General features: G+C 36.8%; 1 protein-coding gene across 1 annotated transcript in view; it reads left to right on the top strand.

The window, feature by feature from the left end:
- PLXNC1 (plexin C1) overlaps nt 1-22,211 on the top strand; it is a 735,616-nt gene that overhangs the window by 383,156 nt on the left and 330,249 nt on the right. The window contains exons 14-17 of the mRNA XM_044087647.1: nt 5,367-5,546; nt 7,805-7,889; nt 10,505-10,708; nt 10,798-10,947. Of these exons, the coding sequence (XP_043943582.1) occupies nt 5,367-5,546; nt 7,805-7,889; nt 10,505-10,708; nt 10,798-10,947 (619 nt within the window). The remainder of the gene's footprint in view (nt 1-5,366; nt 5,547-7,804; nt 7,890-10,504; nt 10,709-10,797; nt 10,948-22,211) is intronic.

The raw sequence follows: 22,211 nt of genomic DNA, 5'->3' as shown, positions 1-22,211 counted from the left end.
AGTATATGTTCACAGGATTTGGGTCCTTTAATGTTAATTTGTGATGAGTGGGATAGTGAATGTGATTCTCATAAGCAGCCTGTTGGTGAATATATGATAATGAGCATGTGTGCTTGGGACAAAAGTACCACCCACAAGTACAATAGCAACAAAGAGTTTAGTACAGAAGGACATCAAGAGCCTGAGAGTATGCCATTAGACATAAGGTAATAATATTTATTCCAGTTCATCAAAGCAAGCTATATGCAGCACAGGAGAGAACTTTCTCTGTTGTGAGAAAAGTAATTGATTTTGACTATGATATGGAGTTGACAAAACACAAACCCATGTCAGTATGATTAAGCCTCACCATTGCAAAAAACTGTAGAAGTTAATATTTGCTGTGGGTTACAATAGGCATCTGAGGTGGATCTGGTGGTCTTAAATGAGACTCAAACTGAAACCTCGATGGATACTGTCAGGTTCAAGAAATCTGTGCGATTCTAGCTGAATTTATGTACATGTTCATTTCTAACATGTAGTGCACTTAGCTTGTAGAGCATTATGTAGTCAAAAAACTCATTGGACAATCAAACAAGCTGCTTAAAGGATGCATGAGAAAGTCAAGCCAACAGTGGAGGAGGAAGTGTTAAATGTAATGGTAATCCAGGAAGCCAATATTCTCTGAGCTTCACTGATAGTATTGGTGCCAAAAACAGATGGTTCTGCTTAGACCACAGGAAACTAGACAATCATGTAGAAGTAGACGCATACCCATGCCCAAGATAGATAACGCTTTAGAAGAGCTGGGTGAGGCAAAGTATCTGACCAATAATGACCAAAGTAAGGAATGCTAATGGCTACAATTGATGCCTGCAAAAAGAGAATATCCAGCATCTGTTACACTTATTGGCTTGCATAAATTCACCAAAATGCCTTCTGGAATAAAGAATGTTCCAACAACGTTCCAAATGCAGGTCTATTACATATCAGCAAGAGCTGGAGTCAGTACCTAGCTAGAGTAGGGCAAAGGGGGCATCTGCTACAGGTGCAAGGTGTTTAAGGGTGCAATCATGAAGTGCCATTCCTGCATTTGTTTTTTCTGAATGCCGGTACAGAAAGCAACTTGCCAACTTCTGGGGTAAGCTGTAGCAAGGCAATTGCTATAAATGTAGCAAACGGCTTCTTACAGTTTAAAATGTAACAATTATTATTATTTTTCTGCTCATCCACTGAAGATCAGGTGCAGGGAGTGCTGTGTATCTGGCTGGCTTGGAGAGCCAGTGCATCAAAGTGGAACAGTCTTTGTTTTTGCTCTTCCAGTGATGAGCTGTGGCAGGAAGAGGGTGTGTGCCTGGGATGAGGTGTTGTGCCTGCTATCAGAGTGGACATTTTTTTTTCTTTTTTCTTTGCTCTTCCAGTGAAGAGCTTTGGCAGGAAGGGGGCATGAGCCTTCACAGGGGGGGGGGGGGGTGATGCTTGGCTTCAGACTACTGTGGGCATTCTATCGGAAGAGACCTTTTTTTTTTGCACTTTCATTGATGTGGAAGGAGGGAGGAGATCTGTGTCTGGGAGATGGCGAGGAAAAGTGATTGGGCTTGTCTGTTGGAGATGACCTTTTTTTTTTTGTTGTTACTGTCCACAGGTAGCCAGGCAACTGGCATCCTGCAGATTTACAGAAGTCCTTTATTTTTATTTATTTATTTGGACTTTTGTACTTTCAGTGCTGTAGAGTGAGGCATGTGGTTGAAAGGGGGTATGTGCCTTAGATTGCTTTGAGCAGTCTATCAAAAATGAACTTTTTTTTTTGCTTTCACGTGAAGAAGAACTGGGGGTAGTCTGTGGACTGGGCGACTGGGTACTGTCCGCAGGATGGAAGGCAATTGGCATCCTGCAGATTTACAGATGTCCTTTTTTCCTTTCCTTTTTTTTTTTTTTTTGTTTTGTTCTTCACTTTGAGCAAGGAGGTTGGGTGCTAGATCAAGGACTAGCAAAAGGCACTGACTGAGACAGCTACACCTCTGATTGGAGTCTATGCTTTTGCCTGCATATATAATATGGGTCTATATCACAACAACGAACTTACAAAAGTTCGATTGTTGTAATATCGAACCCTAAAGTCCAAAACCCAACAAAACCGCAAACACAGAAAAGTGATTTTGTTTTCCCCAGGGAAAAAAATTGCTGTTCTGTGACAAAAAAAAATTTTAACCTTAAACTTAAACTAAAGTGGGGGGCTTTGCCCCCACACCCCCCAATATGGGGGACTGCACCCCCACATCCTCCCTACTTAAATATACCAGCTCTGAGATTGCAATACAGTGGAGGACATAGCAAAGCCCCGAAAACAGCTCACCATTTTTTTTTCCCTGGAAAAAAGTCGATGTACCGTGGCTTCAGTATTTTCACCTTTTGGACTTTAGGGTTCAATATTACAATGTTCAAACTTGTTTTAGTTCAAAGTTGTAATTTAGACTCATATAATATAGCTGTTATTAGCAAGTCTTGGCAAACCATATGTAGCATGTCAGAGAACTGCTAATTAAGAATGTATGACTTGACTATCAAGGCAATCAAATGCTAGGTAAGAATTGCTAGAGTAGCTTACCTTTGTCACTTCCATGGTGATGGAGAAATTCAATGAGGACCTGTCAAAGTGAAGGTTATCCAGGCATGGCCTACCCTGATTATCAATAAGCAGGTAAGGGCATTTGCCAGGGACAATAAGGTATTAAAGAAACTGTTTCCCATCATTACAGTACACAACTCTCACATACCTTAACTAGAAACGTAGGTCAGAAAAGATGGTCTGGACTCCATCTTATGAGTAAGGCATTCTAGAACCTCAAATAAGACTTGAGTAGATCCTATCCACTAGCTAATGCTAATTATAGGCATGCATTTAACATGCATGTAGATGTTTCAAACCAAGACCTGGAGCTGTACTCAAGAGAGATTTCTTCAAAGTGAAAATAATGACCAGTGATATACCTTAGCTTTAGACTTCAGAAAAGGGAAAAATCATATGCAGCCATGGAAAAGGAATGTTTGGCAATAGTGAGGGATATCCAGAAGCTTCAGTCATATCTCTGTGTTAGGAAATTCATAGTAATGATAGATCTTACTGAAGTGACTACACAAAATCAATGGGCAAAATAGCAAGCTTCTAAGATGAAGACAGGGTTAACAGATATATAATATGGTCATCTAACATGCGGGTGTTGCAAGTAATATAGACTTAGCAAGTTTAAGATGGCCTTTCATAAGAAAAAACTGAGCAGTGTGACTTCTAAGATAAATTCTCTTAACCCCAAGATTAATTTCAGGAGGACTCACAACAAAAATTGCTTGAGTCTAGGAAGGAGTGAGAAATGTGAAAAACTGTAATAAGCCTGGAAAATGTAACCATTCTTTCAAAAACTGCACTAAAATGTAAACAGTTCTTTAAATGATAAAAGTAAGTTATGTTCTACATGTATTTTCAGTAAATATGCAAAATTTAAAAGAAAGGTACGTACTGTATATAAAAAAGTTACATGTACTATTGTGTGAATGTACTACAGTATGAAAGTGAAACTAACTTTGCTTCTCAAAATGCACACCTTTGCAGTGCTTGAAGTCAAATGTTCCTTGGATATGCTACTCTAGGTCAAAGAGTCTTACTGTGTTAAGGAGTTTCCTTCAGAAGTATGGAACTAGTGAAACAAGAAAGTACCTTCCAAAACACAAACCCAGCCTCACAGGACTTCTTGCCACTGACGCTTAGAAAGAGACTGTCACTTGATGAGCTGCCGAATTTTCCTGCAGGAGCATACACAAAGAGACAGAGCTGCCTGCTCTCACATGAAGAGCTGATGGTGGTCTGTGGATTATATTTTGGCCTAGAAATCAATTGACATACAAGGCACAGTACAGCTTTAGCAAAAAATTAGTTAAGGTCTCTACTAGTTAATTTGCTGCATGTCATCTGTTTGTTCAAAACTTTTATTTTAAAATTCTTGAGCAACAGCATTCCTTTTTGCATATGTACTTTTCAGTTGCAATGCTTTGTTTTATTTATTACAGCCGAATAATTTTATTCTTCAATTTTAAATATTTTTTGGCTTTTGAAATCTAATCTATTGACCACTGTTTTGGGATCCTTCTGTTGAAGAGTAGCTGCTCAGAGTTATATGCTAGAAATCAAAATGTTAATGGTTGACCTATTTTAGAAGTAAACAGTAAGTTATGTTTTATTTGTTAGGGAGGCAAAATGCTCATAATGTTACCATGAACTGGGGGTGACAGTGTTGGTACTGGGGAGTTATCATTAGCACCATTTCTTGAAATATTTTGTGTGTGTTTGTGTGTATACATATGCACAATATTTTTTTAAAGTTTCATTTACTGTTGGCAAGATTGCACTGAAAGAAACTGGACTCAGACTATGGTGGCCAAGGATTATAGCTCTGATCTGCAGCTGTTGAGTGTAAAGTTTATTTGGATGTGGCCATTTTTGGCTAACACCCGAAGCAGCAGTGTGCAATTACTGTATATCCTTAAAACCAGTGATTACTTCATTATTAATTGGTCTGTAGCAGGAGAATGGTCTCTTGATCCACAATATTAAGTGAGAGTGAGTGGAATGACTATTCACCATGCTTTTCTCCACTTTTATCCCTAAATCCTGAATTAGAGTCCCATATTATTGTTTAAAGCATTTTTTTCTTTCTTCCAGCAGTTTCTTCTAGTCCCCTTTTTTCTCTCCATATTTTCCATCTTAATTGTATTTATTTCATTATCCCCAACATTCTCATGCACATACAGTTGGAATGCTGTTTAAGCATATTCTCTTCTTTTACTTCCTTGTAACTTGTTTAATACTTATCAAATACACATTCCTTTCCATCCCATGCTATTTTTCTTAATAAAATAGTACTAGAAGAAGTACTTTGATCTGCCTATGTCTGATTGGCTCATTGGTTGATATCTAGTTTAAAAAACATGCCTCCATGCTGCGCCAGATGACAACGGCAAAAACAAATGAAACTGGCCAAATGTTAAGCTTTCATGCAAATATACTGCCTCCAAGGTCCAGACAGCTCAAAAAGGGGAATAACTATATTTGTCTTTTCTCTAAGCTGGTATGACCTCAGAGGCAGTACATTCCTAAGAAAAATGATACATTCACAGACTCAGCAACACCAAGCAAATTATAGATAATTACTATATTATACATTGATAATTTAAATACAAGTTTTATCTTAAAATTAAGTTTATTGAAGAATAAACTCAAAGTTGGTAATGATAACAAATAAATTATTAACAAATGCATTAAAAGGCATGAGCAGTTTCAGAATTTGCTACTGGAAAGCTGATTTATATTTTATTTTTATTTCTTTACTTAGGGCAAAAGTTCAAGAAATCAAAGATGGTCAACTAACATTCATTGCTCCCAGGTCTTATAAGGATATCAAGAAAGTGTGTGCAACTTATGACAGAAGTACATGTCTGAATGATGATGTTTTCTTATCTTATGTTTCCATGCCTGAATGTCATAAACTTTCTCCACATATTTCATGGGCCAGGTAATTTTGCTAAATGTTCTATTTCTTTTGAAAAGTCCAAAAGCCTATAGAAGATGTTGAAACTACTTTTCATTTCTTGATAATTTTTAATAAATTATTTGACAAAATATTGCTTCATCCATATAAATAATGGCAAGTAAAGCTTTATAAAAACATTTTGATGAAAAATAAACAAATAAATAAATAAATAAATGAGAATTTAAATCCACTTTCCTTAACAAACAGACTGCCAACAACCTTTGCCTTCCACAACTCCATGGAGTTTTAGCCCCCATGACTCCATCTAATTATTACTTTTTCCAAGGTCAGGCAACTGCAGAAGAGGAAAATTCTCACTGGAGCCTGGCATTCCACTGGTCTGCAGAACCGGGTGACAAACTTGCTGTTACCATGCCTTCTAATTATTCCTCCTTACAACAAATCTCTTAGAGCATTTCTGTCTTATACAGTATATAATAATTGTTGTTGACCTTTCAGTACTTTCCGTTTAGCTGTGCAGACAAATTGCTACCCATACTTTGCAGTTTACCATTACTTAGTCTGAATGAAAAATAGCTTAAGATTTGTAATTTGAATAGTCCCATGGTGCAGATGGGAGAATCCCTTAGAGTATGCCAAATGGCCTGTGTAAGATTACCATTTCTGGTGCTGGATGGACCTTAGGGGGGGTGGAGGTGAGCTGCTAATGCTGGGTCCCAATCCGAGGATGGAGGGAGGCAGCCAAGGCTTGCTGCAAAATTAGAGTGTATGAGCCTGGTAAGCTCCATGCTGCATGAGCAGTGAGCCACTCAGTCACAAGGCTGTGCATGTGTGGAAGTACACATGCACCTCCAGAAGGCAGTGCATGTGTGGAAGTAAAGTGAAAATAGCATTTTCCTGAAACTTTGTGTGGCAGTGTGAAGTAGTTTTATTGTGTGTTGAGCTGATTTCCAGGTAAATGATTTATAATTCCAAATGGCCTATATATGCTTGCAGAGGTCTTTTGGCATTAAACATCTAATGAACATATTAGCAATGGATGAGGATAACTGTGTATTTAGAATGTCAATTATTGTATTTTCTACATGCAGAGAAATGGTTAGTCATCAACAAATGTCATATTACAAGTGTTGATGACATAATTTTTAAATGCTTGCAATTACAAATATGTACACATTGCATTAAAGTGTGAAATGGTCTGATGTTTTATCTGTCTTTCTGTAATGAAATTATATTAGATGATAGGGTGTTATTATACACACGACTACTGGAGTGATGCACCACAGTATGGCTATGGCATGGTTAATGCACTTGTGTGCACTTATAGTAGTCACAATCAAGGTTCAATATAACTATGTGTTCGGTATGTATGTCTGCATTTAAATAACATTTAAAGTGGAGGATTCCTACTTGGAACCATCAAAACATACATTAATTTACCATAATGCTAAACCATATATGTGAAGTCTTTGATGTGGCATGCTGCAAAGATGGATATAACTGTGGAAGTAATCTGCCTCTGTTTTCCATTTAATTAGCTGACATGAAGTATATACCATAAAAGTTTAAGCTGACTATGTGTGAAAAGAACTACAGGAAGTATACACTGTCCTGCTATTAGTCATTTTTCATTTTACACCCTGTATTTGTTGCAGTGCTTTCTGTGCAAGCATTGGTTCCACAAATACATCTGCCCTATTTCAAAGATAGGTGTCCCATTGTATGACATTTTGTATAACATTATAGTTTTAAAAAACGTATTAGAGATGTATAGCTGAGATTGCCTGTATACAGGTTTCTGTTGGAGAAGAAACATTTCAGAACTCTTTCCCTCCCCACCACAGAGTTCGTGAGTGTGACAGAGCCACTCCACTGGCTGAGGTTAACTAACAAAGACAGGCTGCAGCAACAACTTAGTAGTTTAACATTGAGGATTCCTACTTGGAACCATCAAAACACACATTCCCTCAGCATAATGCTGAACCATATACATAGTCTTTGATGTGGCATTCGTTTTATTGGTGAGTCATACATTCATCTAAAGACAGTATGGAAATTAAAACAAAAAAAGACTGGAAATTAAGTACTTTATATCTTCTAGGCTGTCCTGCATGAATAATTTGGTTCATGTCTTAAAATTAAATACAAAATAATGCATTATATCTCAGAAGTGACCTTGTAATTAAAATGTATGCTCTTCAAAGAATACCAAGCATTCTACGTACATCAAAGTGACAAAAGTCATATAATAAATACAGTTGTACTTACTATTTTTGCAGTGGTGGCAGAACCATTACTATAACTGGGAAGAACCTTGATGTTATCGACAAAGTGAAAATCTATACAAAACAAGTTAATTATGTAGTAAGCCTTACTTCTTTTATTCAGCTGTAGCTGTATTTCTTTCTTATCTTTTTCTATGCCTTATATAACAGTAGCTAACACATTATGCGAGTAGAATGCTCATAAAAATGTTCCAAAACTCTAACTTTTATTTTAAGCCTGCTTTCTGTTTAGTACTGCTTTGCATGAAAGCATAATCCATTTGGAAAGGTCTTAAGTACCTTCCAAGTTTAAGTAAGTTATTACATAACTAAATTTCTAACACTGTGCATCTGCAGCATCCTAAGAATGAAATAATATTAAACTATTGACTAGCTTAAATAATTAAAATCTACACAATTAATTTCTATTGTTATGACCTTAAAAAGTTTCCTTGTTCAATAAGAAGTAGTCTTTTATTTTGCGTGCTTCTTAAAGTAAAGATAACATCATGCACCAGGTAGTGGTAATGTCATAGACCAGGTAGTGATAACGTCATGCACCAGGTAGTGGTAATATCATAGACCAGGTAGTGGTAACGTCATGCACCAGATAGTGGTAATGTCATGCACCATGTAGTGGTAATGTCATGCACCAGGTAATGGTAACGTCATGCACCAGGTAGTGGTAATGTCATGCACCAGGTAGTGGTAATGTCATGCACCAGGTAGTGGTAACGTCATGCACCAGGTAGTGGTAATGTCATGCACCAGGTAGTGGTAATGTCATGCACCAGGTAATGGTAATGTCATGCACCAGGTAGTGGTTATGTCATCACCAGGTAATGGTAATGTCATGCACCAGGTAGTGGTTATGTCATCACCAGGTAATGGTAATGTCATGCACCAAGTAGTGGTAATGTCATGCACCAGGTAGTGGTAATGTCATGCACTAGGTAACGCCTGCTTACTTTGTACCACAAAGGAGCAGCACAAAGTGGCACTGTATGCATACAGCCACACCAGAATGGAATCTGCAATGTGTTAAGGGGAACCCAAATGTATAATAAAGCAGGAAAGAGGGAAGAGACACAAGAAGGGCTCACAAAAGCAGGAGAGGCAGGTCAATTTTTTTGTCTGGATAGGGCTCCCATTTTTCTTGTGTAGAGATGGGGAGCGGTGTGAGGGTGACAGAAAAGGGAAAGGTTGGTGAGCGTGAAGGGGGATACAGACAAACACCTAACTGGAGAGACAAATGGGGGTATGTGTATATACTAGGATGGGGTGGCATAAGAGGAACAGAGTCACACAGAAGGCAAACAAATGGCAATGGGTAGCGTTGGGCAACATACAAGATATGGCTCTAAAAACAACAAGAAGAGTAACATCAGGTTGGAGACAGGGGTGGAGTTCAGGCAGTGTATAGGTAGCTGCCCAGTCTAGAGGGGAACTATGCTGATCTAGTGCTAGCAGATGAGTAGCTCTGGCATGTCCCTACTCTGCTGGCCCACTGGGTAGTGATTCTGCTACCCACTATAGAAGGCTCTCTCTGTGGTCAAACTAAACAGCTAGCTCCCTCTCAGCCACACAATCTACCAAGTGATGTAGTTGTAGCTGAGCAACAGGAAGCCGGACTACCCGCCAATAAGAAGTCACCACTCTCACTTATTGAGGTATTCCCATCCCCCATCACTCACCCCCGTTACTGCCTCAACAGGCAAGTCTGTTTTTGAGGTGCCTGCTCAACCTCTGCTTAATATAGATGTGCAGTTTGTACACAAAGTGGAAAAGGTGTCATAAGTGTATTATTCCAGTAACTGCAGGGGTATATAAACCACAAGACAATGCACTTTAGTAATATCAGCCCTACTTTGACACCAGTTTAATCACGTTGCTGTGTCAGCCTGTGTGGGTATTATACCATACACTACCCCACCATGCATATCAATCATATTACAATCAGATATATTAAAACAAAGCAATAGATAGTTGTCTGCAATTGGCATAATGGTTAAGGTGTTTATCTTACATATACAAAAGCGCAGGGTTCGATTCTCACATGGGGTAGTGTGCTAGGCTTAAAATGGCCCACAAGGGCAGTTAGCTTAGTACTAACCTATGAACATTTAAATCCAGAGTACTTTGTCTCATTGCCTTTCATGAGGAACAATAATTAAATAACAATGTTTCTTAGGTTTTTATATAAGTTTATTTGTTGAAGTTTACGGTTTGTGATTTAGCCATTTTACAGATATATCCACAATGATCACACTTTGTCAGCTATGAGAAGGCAACAACAGCGTGTCTTTCTATAAAATCCCAAGTATGACTATTAAGTTGGTATTTGATTATAACCCAAATTTTAGAAATGGTATCATTTTTTTACTGATTTGCACAATGCCAGCAGTTAGCTGCAATTAAGATTATTTTACTTCATTTCTGTTTTGTTTTAATGTGCTTACACATTTGATTAGTTTTTTTATGTATTATACTGTGTGAACAGCACATTATGAATAACATGCTGCTTGCTACTAACAAACATAAATATTTATATGCTTGCTTAATAAAATGCTGATTTGGCCAAGGTTCCAAATTCTTTAGCAAATAATGTCATTGCATGTTAACTTTATGCTTTGTATGACTCATAAAACAAACCAGGTAGTCATTATAAATGCTAGATCACTGAGACATATAATTTCAACTTTTGCTATATTTCAGAAATGTTCTGCAAACTCTGATAAAAGCTGTGTATTTCATTCCCCGCCATATGGTACAGTATATAACAAAGAGACAAGTTTTGTGGAATTAATAGTGGAAAATTCTAGTATTCCTTGCTCCATGCGATTACAGTACTCTCCAGATCCAGTATTCAGACTGTTTCCTCATAGCTCGGACACTTGCTATAACATAAAGGATGAAAAGGTAAATCTCCCATTTCCTTTATAATTAATATAACATTTAATTTGCTTCTGTGCTTTACATTTAATCTGATATTTTTCTTAACATTACAGTATCAAAATCTAAATATTAAGAAGGAGGAGATCATTGCTGAAACACATTTAGATGGCAAGCATTACAAATGTGACATAACGGAAGTCAAAAATTGGACAATTTCCTGTTGTGTGCTGACCAAGCTCAGTCCTTCAAACACAAAGCTCAAAGTAAGTAACACTTTTTATTTATTTATGTTTGTTATATTGATAGTCCAACTGGGAAATGTCCCTATAAGTAGATGCCTGCAAGAAAAGATTTTATACCAAAATGTCCAGATAACAAAGATAATTTCTACAGACACAGAATGACTGTACATGTATGGCCATATACCAAATACTATACTATGTAGATAGTATGCAAGTGAGTCAACAGTAGATATGCAGATGTGAAAGGCCTTCATATCTACAGTTTTACAGTGTTGCATGTTATTTATGAATGATTTAAACGACCTAATGAAAAATGAAAGCAGCAGTGTAGCATGAAGGTGTGCATGCTGTTGTTCAAAACAATATCGTTATATCACAGTTGTGCCAGCTTTAAATTGTAAAACGGAAAGTGCTGGCATTCTATTTTTGACTCCATTTAGTCGAGATTTGCTGTGATGTTATCCAAGATATTAGTATCACATCCCAAAGAAAGATCAAGACAGCTTTTCGTTGTCTGTGCTGACTGCTTACGCACTGAATGAGAATAATAAAGTAAAGGCGTCATTTTTTTATTCAAGTGCATAGGTTATGACCATATGTGTACTCCAACTGTCAGTTTCAAGTTGTATTTGTCAAAGAGTTGTACATCAGCCTTGGCAGTGTCAAACAACAGTAGGGACCCTAGTATTAATAATAATACAGTGTGCTAAATACAGATGCAAGATCATGGGAATGATGTATACAAAGAATACAATACAAGATCATGGCAATGATATATACAAAGAATACAATACAAGATCATGGCAATGATATATACAAAGAATACAATACAAGCTCATGGCAAAGATATATACAAAGAATACAATGCAAGATCCTGGAAATGATATATACAAAGATTACAATATAATCTCATGGCAATGATATATACAAAGAATACGATACAAGCTCATGGCAATGATATATACAAAGAATACAATACAAGATCATGGCAATGATATATACAAAGAATACAATACAAGATCATGGCAATGATATATACAAAGAATACAATACAAGCTCATGGCAAAGATATATACAAAGAATACAATGCAAGATCCTGGAAATGATATATACAAAGATTACAATATAATCTCATGGCAATGATATATACAAATAATACAATACAAGCTCATGGCAATGATATATATAAAGAATACAATACAAGATCATGGCAATGATATATACAAAGAATACAATACAAGATCATGGCAATGATATATACAAAGAATACAATACAAGCTCATGGCAAAGATATATACAAAGAATACAATGCAAGATCCTGGAAATGATATATACAAAGATTACAATATAATCTCATGGCAATGATATATACAAAGAATACGATACAAGCTCATGGCAATGATATATACAAAGAATACAATACAAGATCATGGCAATGATATATACAAAGAATACAATACAAGATCATGGCAATGATATATACAAAGAATACAATACAAGCTCATGGCAAAGATATATACAAAGAATACAATGCAAGATCCTGGAAATGATATATACAAAGATTACAATATAATCTCATGGCAATGATATATACAAATAATACAATACAAGTTCATGGCAATGATATATATAAAGAATACAATACAAGATCATGTTAATGATATATACAAAGAATACAATACAAGATCATGGCAATGATATATATAAAGAATACAATACAAGCTCATGGCAATGATATATACAAATAATACAATACAAGCTCATGGCAATGATATATACAAAGAATACAATACAAGCTCATGGCAATGATATATACAAAGAATACAATACAAGATCATGGCAATGATATATACAAAGAATACAATACAAGCTCATGGCAAAGATATATACAAAGAATACAATGCAAGATCCTGGAAATGATATATACAAAGATTACAATATAATCTCATGGCAATGATATATACAAATAATACAATACAAGCTCATGGCAATGATATATATAAAGAATACAATACAAGATCATGTTAATGATATATACAAAGAATACAATACAAGATCCTGGAAATGATATATACAAAGATTACAATACAAGCTCATGGCAATGATATATACAAATAATACAATACAAGCTCATGGTAATGATATATATATAAAGAATATCAAATGCCATAACAGTAAGCTTGTTTTTTTTCATTCTACCTGGTGTTTTACTTGGTAGTTGCAAGAAGAATGCAACTATGCAACATTTACCCAATTATGATAGTATATAAGAAGCACACTTTTGAAAAAATACTGAAGTTAGAAATATGGTGCACAGGAATACTGGAGGAGATTAGAAGTACCAAGTCAGAGGAACAGAGAGAAAGAGAAAGACAAAGGTGTTGGGAAGTCCTGAGATGAGATGGGGTGCTAATTCAACATACAAGAGTTACATAAACTCTAAAAGGTAGGGAAGCTAGTCAATATTTAGTAATCTTAAGTCAACCCACAGTACTGTAACTTTTATGGGTTGGTTGGATATGGTGGCCATTCTGAAGGCTTATAGGCAAATTTGAAGCAAGCTTTTTGTGTATTAAGAGGAAGTTTATTCCATTGTTTTGTTACATAAATACCATTGGCAGCTGTGGAGCAAGGTAGTTTAAGTGCGGTATGCAAGGTCAGTATCAATCATCGATAAATATTGTCATTTGTCTGCGTTGGGTACAGTGTGAACCTTTTTAACTGGATGAGCTCTAAAAGATTTAGACAATTCTAGACATATAAGCTCATTTAATTGTTTGCAGCAAAGATAAAAGGAAAGTATACCAGCAGTAAACCATGAAGTCCTGTTACAGACTATCTCAGATTTATGTGCAGTAGTTGCAGTAGTTGTGAGAAAGTTATTAAGTATAAGGGAAGCACAGACAAGGGAGGGAGCAGAAAAAGACTGGCAGTACCTGCTCTTGTATATGTATTTTGACTTTCCAAGCACTTTACTCTATTGATAAACTGAAGATCTGACAGAGTGAAATGCATTCGTGTATGGAGGTTTCAAAAGGAGAAAGCACTGAATGATTATAGTTACTGTAGTGGGATTGCATTTTAATATGAAAATCCAGAGCTTATCTAAGCAATCCTATAATTGGTTTATGACTGTGCAGTAGCTTGGTAAGAGAAGTTTTTATTTAAATTTATATTTTATTTTCTACACAGTGTTTTTCAATGTCTGTAGGAAGAAAGATATAGCTTGTATACAAGAAGATTTACTTTGATTTATATTTTGTTGTTTTACCTTTAATTGTCGCTGCTAGCTGTTAGAATGGAATAGGTTCTTGACAGGCAAACTCTAGCCATCCCAGGGGGCCTAGTCAGCTATAAATTCCGACAGACTGCAGAGAGGACAATCCACAGCTTATCTAAACAATCTTGTCTTGCGATTTATTGATCTTTGCTGTTAAAAAAGGGATGCAACTGTGAGCAATGGTGAGCAGAAGCTACTGCGCACATTTGTGAGCGAAGTAAAGGAATTCCAGCTGTTGTTTAACTTTCACAACTTGTATGGTCAGAGCAACAACTTTACTATACTTAATTTAATATTTAGTTGTATAGTGTTTGTGGGACTTTTATCTTCAAAGCTGATTTACATTCTGTTTGAATTCTGTGGTAACTGATTTTGATTATTCTTTTCTTTTAAAATTCTTTATTCATTTGCATCTGAATAAGGATTTCTTAAATGACTCTGCCATTAATGATTTGCTAAAGCACACGTATCGTGTACAGTGTATTAAATGCTGTGTATATTTAAAGGTAACACCTGATAACACTGGGGATCTGTGTTCCTCATGTTAAAAGTTGGATGATTTGCTTACCATTATTAGTAGTAAATCTAGATTTATTGATGACAGTTGTACTTGCGCAATTGGCGCGGTTTGGAGAACTGTTGTTACACATATTAATGACTGGACTGATGGGATAAATAATGTTAGGCAAAGAGCAAATAGAACAAGTTTAGGAAAGGATGCGTCTGTTTATAAAGATCACTCAACCCCTACGAAACAAAATAATGCCACTGAAAACTTTGAAATTCTGGATACAAGTATTCAGTAATCTGCAGATTTCGACTGTATAGAAGGAAATTAAAAAAAAAAGAAAAGTTCACAACTAATAGCGCAGAAGAAGAAAATGATAAATGTCTGTAAAGCAAAGCGAATACATGCTAAAATGACACTGATTTGTTATCTAACACAGATTACAGGGAATGACAACATTTTTCTATCAAAAAAACTTCAGTCTACAGAAAAAAGGCATAATTTTTTTTCCAAAAGCAAAGGCAGAAAAAGGAGGCAAGGGGCAGATGAAAAGGAAGACATTACAACTGAATATGAAAGGATTGAAGAATATTACTGTAAGAAAAAAGTGGACTAAGACCAATGTTCTCAACATGGCTCAAGCTGTGGATGTACAAAGCCAGCTGGATGAGAACTGTATGCTTGCAAATGTAATAAGCAATGAAAACAGTGGGATTAATAAGACTAACGGTGATGAAGATCATTCCTTTGTAACAATAGATAGAGCAGATATTATTTAATTAGAAGTTGAAGATTCTTCAGATCTGGTCAGAAAAGATATTCTTGTAATATGAGATTCAATTATTAGAGGAATTGATACTTACATTTAAAGAAAAGGTAATGAAAATTGTATAGCGTTATGTTTGCCAGGAGCAAAAATAGAGGATGCCGCGCAGGCCTCAGAACACCTTAATGTAAGGAGCTATAGATCTATTCTTATACATGTTATTACAAATGACTCTCTGACTGTTAGTAGGGAACTTACAGACCCCTTAGCATAGCTTATACAGGTGTTAGGAAATATTTTTCATAAATCACATACAGAAAGGTGAGTCATGATGCAGTGTATGAAAATATTTTTTGGGTAAATACCTATATGAAAAGAAAATGTCCTGTTTTAAAAAATGTAAATGTATAGTGCATCCGAACATAATTTTGGGCACATATGTGTTCAGTCTTTGCAGCAGATGTTTTACAATATTTTACAAACACAAGGCAGGATTTTTGCCAGATTGAAAATTTAACAGTTTAGAAATAGCAACATTTGATATATCTCTGGTGATTGTTAATGCTAGGAGCATTAATAATAAAGTTTTTTTTTAAATTGGAAAATTTGCTATGTTCCCAAAGATTGATGTTATTGCTTGTGAAACATGGTTAAAGAACAATGACTGGAAACCAGTTCTGTTAGGGTATAAATGTTTTTACTGTAACAGACATTCTAACAAAAAATCAACTAGAGGTGTTATGATAGGATTAAAGATGGTTATGAGACCTGTGTGTATTACATAGTCAATGATAACACCAATACTATAGACTGTGAACTGTGACAATAGACAACCCTGGAACATATAACAATTGTTGGAGTGTATAGACCACTAAAGTCAAGTGCTGATGACCTAGAGGCATTCACACATTTCTTGCATGAAATACAGCATGGAAGAATAATAGTGGCTGGGGACTTAAATTTACCAGAAACAGACTAGAATAATACTGATTCAATAACATTAGTAAGGAAATTATTCACAGCATATGTTCAGGAACAGCACTTGCTTCAATTTGTAAAAAAAGCTACCAGGGAACAGAACATACTAGACATTGTTTGTGTTTCTAAAGAAATTACTGCTACTTCATGTCAAGTTTTAGCACTCTTGATCTTCGGTGATTATCAGGTTACAAAAGGTTAATTTGTTGTTAGATAATTCTACCAAACTGAAATCTAACCCAATACACAGAAGAGTAATAACAGCTTATATGGAAACAAAACAGTCACTGTGTAAAACTAATTTGAGTGTTGTGTTCACTGGAAAAAGCTGCGGAAGGAATGTGAAAACTTTTGAAAGAGAAATTGTTTGAATGCAAAAAATCTAAAAAAAAAAAAAAAAGTTTAATAATAGCATCCAGGCACACAGCATTAAGAGGACAAATTTCCATAAGAGTGAGATAATTGATTAAGGTGAGAGACAAAAAAGTCTTCTTCTTCTTCTGGCTTTTTCCAAGTTAGGAGTTGCCACAGCGGATCATCTGTCTGCTCATGATTGGCAGTGGAGTTTTACGATGTCGAGTTGCCAGCCCGGCGCCCAACCTTCCACAGAAGGCACACGCACACACTCACACCTAGGGCCAATTTAGTGTGTCCAATCCACCTACTGCATGTCTTTGGGATGTGGGAGGAAACCGGAGTACCCAGAGGAAATCCACACAACCACAGGGAGGACATGCAGACTCCACACAGTAGGCACCCCAGCCGAGAATCGAACTGGAGAACCTCTTGCTGTGAGGCGGCAACGCTAACCGCTGCACCACTGTGGCCACCCTGTGAGAGACAAAAAAGTAATAAATGGAAAAGAGGTTGAACTACAACTTTGAAAACTGAAATATACAAACTGGACAAATAAATTAAGCATAGTGTGAGACAAGATCAAGAACATTTTGAAAACAGTTTATATAAAGATATTGAGCATAAAAGTCTACCATTTTATAGACACATAAGATGTGGAAGGAGTAAAGACATGCAAATTGATAAATGGTGTGTAGATTCTAAAATTTATTCTCAGTCACAGCAGATTATAGGTATACTTACAAAATCTTATGTAAAACAGTTGGCTCCACAAACGGGGTAATAAGTTGGCCTAGTGACATCCAGATAACCTCAGATACTGAAATCAAATTAGATTATATTGAAAAAGAACTGTGCAAAGTGGATCCAAACAAAGCACAGGGAGGAGACAGAATAAGTAATAATGACCTGAGAACACTTCATCAAGAACTTACAGTACCATATAGTACAGATGAGAAGGCAAGAAATGTGGAAAATGCATAAATATAGTTGCAAGTATAGAAAACTTCTTGAAGAACCTCATGTTGATCAATAATGAATGAAGGGATGGGTGAGGAGAGGTGAATTCAAACCAAGAGATGAAAGGTTAATATTTGAAGTCCAGGATAATGTGTTACGTACACACTGGTTTGCAAAGTCCATTGAACATGTGAGAGAAACAGACAAATGTAGGTTTTATAAAACTAAATTGGAAACAGTTGCACACCTCATTGCTGGTTGTGACATACTAATGGCAGAAGGACTGTATACTGAAAGACATAATAACGTGGCAAGACTGTTGCATTGGGGATTGTGCAACCAATATGGTATTGTAGTGGCAGGAAAAACACTGGAAACATGAGCCACAAAGCATCATAGAAAATGATGGTCTACTTCACATGGGATCACCCATTACCAACAGTTCAAAAGATAGATGCTAGAAAACCAGATATAGTGGTCCACGAAAAGAAGGCAAAAATAGCATTGATCATTGAAATCGCCACACCCAGTGACTACAGTGTCTTGCATAAAGAGAGACACAAACTCATAAAATATTAGGATTTGCAGGCAGAAATGAGAGCAATGTGGAAGAAAGATACTCAGACAGTTCCAATAGTAGTAAGAGCAACAGGTGTTATAAAAAAGAATCTACAACTGTATTTAGACATGTTACCAATACATGTAACCCCATATGAATTACAGAAGGAGTCATTACTGGGCACATTGTGGGTGCTATGAAGAGCACTTCTGTCTGTAATCAAAGACTGAAACAATACTAATTTCATGAACTTTAATCATACTTTGATTTAGGAATGGGGTCCATTCTCGTCATGGTATTTGAAACCCAAAATACTTGAAGAAATCAAAAAGGCAGATACCATTATATCTATTATTTACTAGGTCATATAAATTGGGGAGATTCTTCAAGATTGGAGACATGCACTTATAAAAACTGTCTTTAAGGGAATGGGGAGTAGACAAACCCAGAGTCACACAGACCCTTAAGTCTACTTTTATGTTGTGGAAAAGTAATGGGGGAGGAAATATTGGATGAGTTATTGTCAAAATTGGAATGGTTGAGACTTGAAACCAACTATCAGCATTCATATGTTGAAACAGATATATTACCACAAGAAATATGATGTTCTATAACATTATTATAACAATATAACAGCTGTGAATGAAAATTTATGCTGTGATGTAATTTATATAGATTTAACTTCAGCATTTGTCATACACAAAACACTGATCACGAAATTATAACAACTAGGCTTTGATGTACTCTTGATAAGATGGATAGCCACATGTCTTACAAGTAGGGCAGGACAAATATACAGCAAATGGACAGGTGACATTTTTGGTTACAGTCAGTGTATCCCACAAGGCTATGTCCTAGGTCCATGCTTGTTTTTATTGTATCTTTCGGATCTATCTTTTTCATGTGAGGTGTTCTACAGTCTGTATGCAGATTACTTGAAATTGGGTAAAATGATTATGTGTGTTACAGGTAGGGCCTGTCTGCAAAAGAACTTGACTAAATTGACCATTTGGACACAGGAGAATAATATGCTAATGAATACATCAAAAACTAAGTATATGAGATTTGGGAGACATAAATTGAAAGGTGAATATTTAATGCAGCACATAGTGATTGAAACTGTAGATTCATCTAAGGACCTCTGTATAATGGTAGATCCAGATTTGAGCTTTTGTAATCATATCAACCAATTGGTTACTGATAGTTATAGAGCTGTAGGTTGTATAAAAAGATTTATACAGACTAGGAAATCAGAAATGATGAAGTCATTTTTTTTGTTAGTCACATTTGACTCAAACTTGTGGATGGAATAACAATATGCAAACCTTATAAGAAAACAAGCATGAGTGAACTGGAAAGATTACAATGCAAATATATCAAGGGCAACCATGGATGTGAACATTTAAGTTATTATAAAAGACTAAAATATCTGAACTTGTACAGTGTCTCTAACAGATATTTAAGAGGAGACCTTATTCGGGTATATAGGGCATTTAGAGGCAACTACCTCAGGGGAAAGTTTGGGGTTATCAAAAAGTAGTAGACAATCATCAGACAACTTATATAGAAGATTCTATAGGAATGAGAAGTGTACTAATTGGTTCTCTGAGACAGTAGATGATACATGGAATAGACTTCCAAATTACATTAAAGCAAGCACTAGTATAGATATTGTTCAGAGCAGCCTGGACACTTATTATGGGGACAAATGTTTTGGTATATTGGTAGGCTAGAAGGGCATTAATGCCTGTGCTTGAAATATTTGTATGTATGTATGTATGTATGTATAAAAGTTTCAGAAATGCTATTAGTTTTGACATTATGGCTGGATATATGTGTATGAGTGTTTGCTGGTAAACGTTAACAAAGGGGATAGATTTTGTGTTGTGCATGTCCACTTCTGTATGTAAAATGTGTGTGACGGTCTTGTTTGATGATAGCATTAGGGAAAGATATTTTCATAAGGTAAGGTGTATGGTTGGGGTTAGGATTAGGGCTAGGGGCAGGGACACAGTTAGGGCTAGGGGCAGGGACACAGTTAGGGCTAGGGGCAGGGACACGGCAAGGGGCAGGGACACAGTTAGGGCTAGGGGCAGGGACACAGTTAGGGCTAGGGGCAGGGACACGGCTAGGGGCAGGGACACAGTTAGGGCTAGGGGCAGGGACACAGTTAGGGCTAGGGGCAGGGACACGGCTAGGGGCAGGGACACAGTTAGGGCTAGGGGCAGGGACATGGCTAGGGGCAGGGACACAGTTAGGGCTAGGGGCAGGGACACAGTTAGGGCTAGGGGCAGGGACACAGTTAGGGCTAGGGGCAGGGACACGGCTAGGGGCAGAGACACAGGGTTAGCTCACATTAGTTTGCTCACATGCAGACAAACACACACACACACACACACACACACACACACACACACACACACACACACACACACACACACACACACCTATAGACCTACAGACAATTTCTGTATGACCACCAATTAACCTAAAACACATGTTTTGGCTTCATCAGGTAACCAAAACACACAATGAAAACCCAAATAGACCAAATAGACATAGGAAGAGCATGCTGCCTCCATACATAAGGCACCGTAGACAGGAGGCAAACTAAAAAAAATCAAGTGTTGTGAAGCAGCAACAGTAACTGTTACACAAGTCTGCAGCTCTGCTCGATGCATTTAACCTTACTTAAACCCTGCCAATCATGATATTAGGTTACATGCATGAGATGTGGAGACCGGTTTCTAATGATTAGTTCATCTGATTCTGACAGGCTATAGGAGCCAGTATGGCATAATCAGGAGTCTGAAAAACTGTAATTAATGTAGTCCACGCAAACCATTCATGTGTCCTACAGGCGGACTTTAACACTGTATTATTTAGTCTTATTTCATCAACTAATTACCCAGTAAAATTCCTAAATAGTCTTTGTTACAGTATTGTATTGCAACAAAACATATCCTGCATTAAACATGCTTCATATAACCAGTTTCAGTGGCATTGAGAAATAAAATTGCTGTCTATAACACTGTATGTGGTGGTATTTTACTTTAGGGTTGAAGTGTACATCATAGTGAAATGTCCTTAAGTGGCTTCTCCAGACTGACTGTGTGGGATGTTTTTTGAGAAGTCAGAGGTCTTTGTACATATTTGTAATGATTTTTTTCTATGGTCTTTAGATTTTGACAAACTGGATTTTTACACTAGAATAATTGCAGGAAGAATGTATGGTGTGATATTAACTCATCACTCATTAGACCCATTATAGAGCACAACGCCCCTTTTGGCATGTACCTCACAAGACATCTACAACAACTGGAAAGGCCACAGAAATACCTCACAAAGAGGATTTCTGGCCTCAAACAGATGCCCTACACAGACTATCTCAAAAAACTCCAGCTTTACTCTGTCACATATCGCCTACTCAGAGGCAATCTCTGCCTAACATACAAAGCTATGTCAAACCCAGAGCTGTTGGACATGCTCCACGTAAAGAAATCCCAATCCCTCCGAGCTACACGCTCTAGGGACCTAAACCTTGTCACCATAAACACAACATGCTGGAGGGATAGATTCCTGTCCCCGAGACTTCCCATACTCTGGAACAAACTGCCTATCTATATCAAACAAAGCTCGTCATTAGCACTCTTCAAAAAAAATCTTGATGATTGGATGGGAGATAGGAAATTCACCCCGGGGATAACTTCTGTGGCTCTGCTTGACAGGGGCACAGGAAAATAATTTTCTTGGGTGGCAAAAGCCAGTGTACCGTTTGGCTAGCCTTATATAGGCCCTAGGGCCAATAGCCTAGTACCTACCTATGAACCTATGAACCAAATGAATATGTGTGAAAATAATCTAGCATGACAAATGTGCA

Source organism: Protopterus annectens, chromosome 11.part0 (assembly GCF_019279795.1).
Source record: "Protopterus annectens isolate FY-2018-M chromosome 11.part0, PAN1.0, whole genome shotgun sequence".
NCBI classification, from domain to species: Eukaryota; Metazoa; Chordata; order Ceratodontiformes; family Protopteridae; genus Protopterus; species Protopterus annectens.
The sequence above is the reverse complement of the archived record's forward strand: the minus strand, read 5'-3'. Positions and strand labels throughout refer to the sequence as shown.